This window comes from Pygoscelis adeliae, unplaced genomic scaffold, assembly GCF_000699105.1.
Source record: "Pygoscelis adeliae isolate BGI_AS28 unplaced genomic scaffold, ASM69910v1 Scaffold77, whole genome shotgun sequence".
Lineage (NCBI taxonomy): Eukaryota > Metazoa > Chordata > Aves > Sphenisciformes > Spheniscidae > Pygoscelis > Pygoscelis adeliae.
Genome location: NW_008825216.1, coordinates 3739518 through 3747059, shown reverse-complemented (window position 1 = coordinate 3747059; position 7542 = coordinate 3739518). Strand labels below are relative to the sequence as shown.

The following is a 7542-nucleotide window of genomic DNA, read 5'->3' as shown; positions in this document are numbered from 1 at the left end:
AGATGAGTAGGAGCCAGGATTGGGTGCAATATTAAGGATGGATTTTATACAGTGGCGTAATGTGTCTTACTTTCTTTTCTAAGTCTTTTATAAGAATTCTTAACATTTCTTTTTGTTTTACTACCACTGCTATTTTTATTACTTCAGAATCTGTTCCAAAGTAAATACCTTTTTCACAGCCTGTCATCATCTGTGGGATGTTAGGTTTCCGGGCTTTCTTAAACTTATGTGCTTTACTTTACATCTCTTTACAGTGGATTTCTTGTGCTAGTTTAATATCTACTCACACAGTTGCATAAAGAACTCATGACACTGTAGGTATTTCTCACTTTTATAGCTTAGAATAGGTTAGAATTATCAAAAACCTTTTTCATGTTTATAAAAATTGCAATAATATTTTCACAACATTTAAAGTATACAATTATCTGTGCAGTACAACTTGTATGTGAAGTTAATAAAAGGACTGGATATTTTGATTTGATTCCCATTGCATTAATTTACAAAATCTTTTGCAGTTTTGTTGCTAGAGAAGATGGAACATGATGACATTTGTAATAAAACTCTGAAGATTACAGACTTTGGTCTGGCTAGAGAGTGGCACAGAACAACCAAAATGAGTGCAGCAGGGACATATGCGTGGATGGCTCCAGAAGTTATCAAGTCCTCCATGTTTTCTAAAGGAAGTGATATTTGGAGGTAAGAAGTCTGTCTGCTGAAGACCGTGTTCAGTAGAACTATGTTGAGGTTTTTGAATGAATTTTTATTTGGATTTTTTTGGTGGTTTCTTAGGTTATTGTCTCAGCATATGGCAAGTATAGCTATTCTAAGAAACATATTCATTTCTCCCTGTCTAGTTCATGTGATCTACCTTCAGTTATTCATGACTTACAAATTGGGGGAGGGAGAGGGAAAATAACAGGAAAACTTTTTTTTTTTTAAGAAAGCAAGATCTCATTAAGAGAAGCCTTTAAAATATCTATTGGTTAAGATACTTAAGTACTTTATCTGGAGTCTTAATATAAACAGCCATATGCTCGATACATTAACATATGATTGATCTCGTATTGGTATGTTTACTTTGTATCAGATGTCTGAAAACTCTCATTCTGCGTAAAGAAATGGGACCAGCCAGTTATTACCTTATATGTCTGATAAATAAAAATATACTGCAAACCAGAACTTTGCCAAATGTTAACTTAGTGCTGGTTTTTAGGAATCTAGAATGTCATCATGTGTAAAAGTGAACATCAGATCTAAGCTTTTATATTTATGGAGATTTTGCTTCCAGTAGCTGGAGTGAGGACAGTGTGTTCAGCACAAAATTGTTCTAACTTGCTCTCTAATTTTAAAGGTGGGGAACTCCCTATGTTAAATTTGTGAATTTCTCGTTAAAGACATTATTGTGGATCATATAAATAATATGGCTCTCAATACTGATGCTATTTTTGAGTGATGTAGTGTGGGATACGTGTGTTGTAGAAAGGTAATTTAAACTTTAGTTTTAATTTAGTTCTGTTTTGTGAGTGGGGAAGAGCAGTGATTGCACAATAGGCTCTAAAAGCCGCTGTGCCTCACCCTGAAAAGTCTACATTTCCTTTCTTTTTGAAATGTTTTCTCTCTGAAGGATCCAAGGTAGCTATTTGGGAAAGGAGGGGAGGACTTTAATCTGTTTTATCATGCCTTCTTATGCATGTTCAGTGTTGTATAATTCTTAAATAGGGTCCTATCTTGCTTAGATGCCTGATATTCTACAGCATGAAGTAATACTTTTGGTATTCTCAGGATGATTCTATATCTGCACTACTGTTTTGTGACACCCATTTGTCTTGTGGCTGGAACTGATTTTCAGCATTTTGTTTACATCAGTTTGAGTTGATGCCCAGTTGAGAAACATCTTTGGCTTCATTCTTTTTTTTTCCATTCTTTCTTCCTTTTTTCTTTAATTTTTTTTTTTCTTTTGCGGGGTGGAGGTTGGGTGTAGGCGTTTCCCTAATCAGCTGTATTCCATGCTTAATTACAGGTCCTGTCCAGTCTTGTTGCTGTGATTTTAGGTATCTGAGGGGGTATGCTTTGGTGCAATTATTTTATATTCTGCTGCAACATTAGTTTACATTTTTGGAACCTACAGTATTTCTCTTCTTCGCCTTCTCTCCTGCACGCCTCTCTTGTAAAAATGTAAGTATTTAGCTCAATGCTGGACATCTAACAGGAGAGGTTTTTGGGTAGAAAGGCTGTGTTGTACAGTATAGTTTAGACCTTCTTGGCTTCTAAAGATTTCCTGCTTACTGCACCTTGATCTATTCTGTTGCTTATCTTTACTCTTTCTTTACAAGAAAAGCAAATAAAGAATACCCTGGTTATGGGAGTGTTTTTTGTTTTAAAAAGCATTCAGGTTACAAATTTAAGTAAAGTATGGGTCTCTCTAAGACAAGAACACAATTATATGTCAGAAAAGTTCTAAACTTCATTTACATGTACTGAGTCTCCAAAAGAAGTCTGCAGACCTCTTGTTAAAAAGAAAAAGAAAAAAAAAGAGCAGTTGAGGAAGGTCGAGTATAGTCACATTTACAGCTAGTCTTCCAGAATCAGCCAGTGCTCGGAAGTGTTGCGGGAGTATTTTCGTGCAGAGCCTTCCAGGCTGCATGTTCTCAGGTGTCATCCTAGATAGCAGAACTGGTACTTTCTAGGCCCTGCATGTGTATCCTTTTGCTTCCCAAACCAGAGTTATAACTACTGCATTTATTATTCTTTGGCATATGCTTCCAAATTCCCAAACAAGAATTGCAATCTTTCAGTCCTACCCTTCCACCAATCATCACACATTTCTTAGTGGTATGTCAGTCTTGGTTTTGTGTATAGAGCCTGAAAGTGCAAATATGCCCACAGATTTCCAAGTGCTGGTGGTGTGCTTCAGCAGTGGTCTTTACATTGACGCACGCCTCCCTTGTACAAGCTCTTGGCAAAGCTAGGAAGCACTTATTGTACAGCAGAATTGGCAGCTGCTTTTGCCTGGCACATTCATATAATTTTGAAGTGATTCATGTAGCAATGCTTAGTAACCTCTGCTTTAGAAGATGGATTGTAGAGTAAAATAAACTTTGAGAACTTTAGTTACCTTCATTTTGATCAGCTTTTAAAATATGTAAAAACAGCAAGTTATTGCTGGTGTGAGATATAGTAAGGCTTAAATCACATTTGACGGCAGGAGAATAATTTTTAATAATGAAAATACTTAAAAGGATGTCTTTTTGAAAGTGTATTAGTTTTCGTGGTTTAAAAATGTATAATTCAAGCATGTTATGCCTGTATTTTTGGCCTTTTGCTGAAGATGGAAAAGGAGATGGCTTTTGCTCTTTTAAAAAAAAGCTGTTTCTTAGAAACTCTGACTGTATACATAGGACAACTGTACATGGGCTGGTAAAATTCAATGCACAAAATAGCTACTTCTGTAGTTGAGAGAGTTAATAAGCAGTTGTCCTAGATAATGATAGATTAGTATCTCCCAAAAACTCCAGCGTGGCAGGACTAGAATGTCTAGGGTTCCTCTGCACAGTTTTCCCCCCCGCACAGTGCTGGCTCTTGGTACTTGATATTAAGACTGCTCTCGTTAAAAGAGACACTTTCAGGCTATTACTGTGTTGGTCTGTTTAAAATTTTACAACCACCTTCTTGGCACTGTTGAAAACTACTTAGGATTAAAGGCTTGAATTGTAAATATAACTAAAGCTAATGTGTGGCACAACATTTTATAAAAAATTATTTCTTTGTAGTTAAATTTATCATTCTGCTTAACTTCAGAGTTCATGCTAAAATATGTATAGAATAGTCTGAACAAGAGAATTCCTTGAATTAAGAACAGTCTACGCTTGCTGAGAGAGCATGACATTATTTTTATGTTTTCTCTAAGCACACAGATGAGGTTTAGTTCAGTAGAATTCCCCCATCATGCATGAAATGTGTATGTACTGCAGGAAGTGTTGTACTCATTATTTTCAGAAGTACCACTGATTTAAAACAAAATTGGAATTCATTATTTCATCCCTCTTTGAGTATACAAGCAAGTGCAGAGGTTAGATTGGAAAAAATCGGGAGGAAATTATTAAGAAGCCCAAGACTTTTCTTTTTTATTCTGTTTTGTAGTTTTTAGGAATAGGCCGTATTTGACTGTATTCATCAGCTTTTGATTAACTGTTAACACTATAAATTCATTAGTTTTCTAAGATTTTATGATAGGCAAAACTTCCTAGATAAACAGAATGTAGATAAACAAAACACTGCTGATATTCGTGCTGATATTGTGTAGTTTGCTGTTTTATTATTTATTAAAGTTATGTTGTAAGGTCTTGTATAATGCTGAATGACTTTTTCTCATTAAGGAGGGAGTGATGGAAAACCTTAACTAGTGTGTGTTCTTCTCCCTGTCACATCTGCTGTAGTTGAGGTGGTATTTCTAGTACTAAGGGGTACATAATAAGGGAAGGGGTATATAGCCCTTACCTCCCCAGTGCTGTATGTATTTCTCCTCATGTAGGAGAGTTCAATCCAGTCCTGCAAAACTTGCGGGTAGTTTCTTCACACACCTGGAGAGAAAGGGCAAGAGCAATACTTTGTATTGTTTTTTCCCTTTGTCTGCTCACTTTACTATTCAAAAGCAACAATAGGTTGTGCTTTGTATCCTTGTTCTACAGATAGTGGTTCCCTGGCAGGGAGAGAAAGGGGGCGGGGGAGCCAAACTCAGTCATAAAGTCCACTTTAGGCTTAGGTTCTATAAGGAGTAACTCCTGCTTCCACAAAAATGACTGTGAAAGCTTTCCATTTCAGTGGTGGTGGAATAGGAGCTCTAGAGCAACAGCAGCGAGTGTGCTGTCCCAGCCCTTTGTAGGGGCTTGGATCGTTTGAGCAAGCCACACAGCCAAAGAATGTAAAAGCACCCAGCTTTTCTAGAGTGGAGGGCATAGCAGAAATTCTTACAATTAATGTTGCTGCGACAGGAGTTCCTATAATTCTTGATTTCTGTATCTGACACTGGGAAAAGATCTCTTCATGCCACCACCTTTCACTGGAAGCAATATTGTTTTGTTTGGTTTGTTTTTTTTTCCTAGTATGGAGAAATTGGACAGGGGGGTATAATAATTTCTCAATCTTGTTGCATCTTCTGTGGGAAGTGGAAAGTTGACAGGCCTTTATGTAGCACACAATAGATTAGAAATGCAAACTTCCAAACAAAGCTGGGGCTTTTCTGGTGTTTTTTATTACTACTATTTTTAAAAAACTCAGTGCGTACATCTAGGTAAATTGTTGTGAAATGTTTGGAAAGGGGAATGGCCTGAATGCTCTTCTGAGGTTTTTTGGTTTTGTTTTTTTGTTTTTTTTGTTTTGGTTGGTTGGTTTTTGGTGGGGAGAAGGTTGCTTGTTTTCCTGTCAGTCAGACTTCTGATTGTGAGATTTACATGATACTAGCATTTCTATAAAAGTGACTTCAGGCTACATTTTGAACAGGAGTGTGAGCCAGTCTGAGAGTCGCATCCAATTTGGTTAATTGCTGTTAGTGGAAGGGTGCAAGATGATTAAAGTAGAGCTGACTCTTAAAGATATTCACTTTTGAGATGGGAAATCCTCGTGAATTTCAGTGCATGGTTGGACAGATACTTGTTTGTTCTTGAGTAAACAATGTGTCAGTATTCAGAAAATAACTGTTTAAAAAAATTACATTTTGTAGTTATGGAGTGTTGCTGTGGGAACTGCTTACAGGAGAAGTTCCTTACCGTGGCATTGATGGCCTTGCTGTGGCTTACGGAGTTGCTGTCAATAAGCTTACTTTGCCCATTCCATCTACCTGCCCTGAACCATTTGCAAAATTAATGAAAGGTATCTATGTTGTTTCTTCCTATGTATTTAAATAGTTATGTTCTGGGGGTATGTATCCTTGCCTGTAATAGTCATGGGGTTGCAAAATAAACACCTTGTTTGATGATGTGCTGTGTACAAAGTGTTTTGTTTTTCTTTAGACAGCAGTCTGCTGTTACAGACAGTTGAATGTGTTTTTGAGGAAGTCATACAGTATTACTGTGTACCGCATAAGTTCTTCGGTAGTGACAGAGTACATTTTTTGCTCCAGTTTTACTGATTTCCTTTTACACTGAAATTGCATTAATTTTCATAAACTACAGGATATACTACAGATCAATACAAGATCAAGATAAAAATCCAGAGGGGAAGAACTGCAAATGCCCATTTTTTTCCCTCATTGTTTCTTCCTGTGTGTCAAAAATGTTTCGAAGTACTTTAGAGAGAAGTAAACATTCCTTGCTAATGGCTATTTCCTTGTGTTTAATGAATTTCTTTACCTTTCATATGTATCCCTTCTGTGCAGTACTGCTAGTTTGCTATTTCAGATCCTAAAGATAGAGATGAAAAAAAATTGACTATTAATACGAAAACAGTCCTCTGAGTACAGGTAGGTAGATGTCACTTCTGTAAATGGACAAGGAACTAGGGAAGCCTTGCAGATAAAGGGAACACATTAGAACTTGAAGTACAGTAGCAAGTAACTTGAAATTCATGTAGTTCTTCAAAAAGTTCTGTGTACTATTAAAAACTGATGGGATTTTGATAAATTCTAGAATGCTGGGAGCAGGACCCTCATATCCGACCATCGTTTGCCTTAATTCTTGAACAGCTTACTGCCATTGAAGAGGCAGTTATGACTGAAATGCCTCAAGAGTCTTTCCATTCCATGCAAGATGACTGGAAATTGGAAATTCAGCAGATATTCAATGAATTGAGGACCAAGGAAAAAGTAAGTTGATTTTTCCAATTGCATGGCAGTGAAGGAAGGGTACGTGTGTTTGTGATACAGCAGTTTTGAACTTTTGAATTGTGGCTTACCAATATAATGCTAGAAACCTGATTTAGTAGAGAAGATACACTTGAGAGGTTAAACTACTTGGAAGAGAGGATTTACTCTCTCATTAAAACATTAATTTAAGTTGCCTATTCTTCTTGGTGGATGTACTATTCTTAAATTCCATTAATATGTTTATGGACAGTTGTCCTGGTTTCAGCTGAGATAGAGTTAGTTTTCTTCCTAGTAGCTGCATAGTGCTGTGTTTTGGATTTAGCATGAGAATGTTGATAACGCACTGATGTTTTAGTTGTCCCTAAGCAGTGTTTATACTAAGTCACGGACTTTTTAGCTTCCCATACTCCGCCAGCGAAGAGGTGCACAAGAAGCTGGGCGGGACTATAGCCAGGACAGCTGACCCAAACTGGCCAAAGGGATATTCCATACCGTATGACATCATGCTCAGTACATAAGCTGGGGGGAGTTGGCCGGGGGGCAGCAACTGCTGCATGGGGACTGGCTGGACATCGGTCAGCAAGTGGTGAGCAATTGCATCATGCATCAATTGCTTTGTATATTCTTCTACTGTTGGTGTTGTTATTATTATTATTTTACTTTTTTATTTCAATTATTAAACTGTTCTTATCTCAACCCATGAGTTTTCTCACTTTTACTCTTCCAATTCTCTCCCCCATCCC

The 7542-nt window shown here is 37.1% G+C and overlaps 1 protein-coding gene across 1 annotated transcript in view; it reads left to right on the top strand.

Annotated features, from left to right (window-relative positions):
• Nucleotides 1-520: 520 nt before the first annotated feature.
• LOC103921283 (mitogen-activated protein kinase kinase kinase MLK4) overlaps nucleotides 521-7542 on the top strand; it is a 28141-nt gene continuing 21119 nt past the window's right edge. Inside the window, exons 1-3 of the mRNA XM_009329227.1 lie at nucleotides 521-696; nucleotides 5720-5868; nucleotides 6624-6799. Of these exons, the coding sequence (XP_009327502.1) occupies nucleotides 533-696; nucleotides 5720-5868; nucleotides 6624-6799 (489 nt within the window). The 5' untranslated portion in view covers nucleotides 521-532. The remainder of the gene's footprint in view (nucleotides 697-5719; nucleotides 5869-6623; nucleotides 6800-7542) is intronic.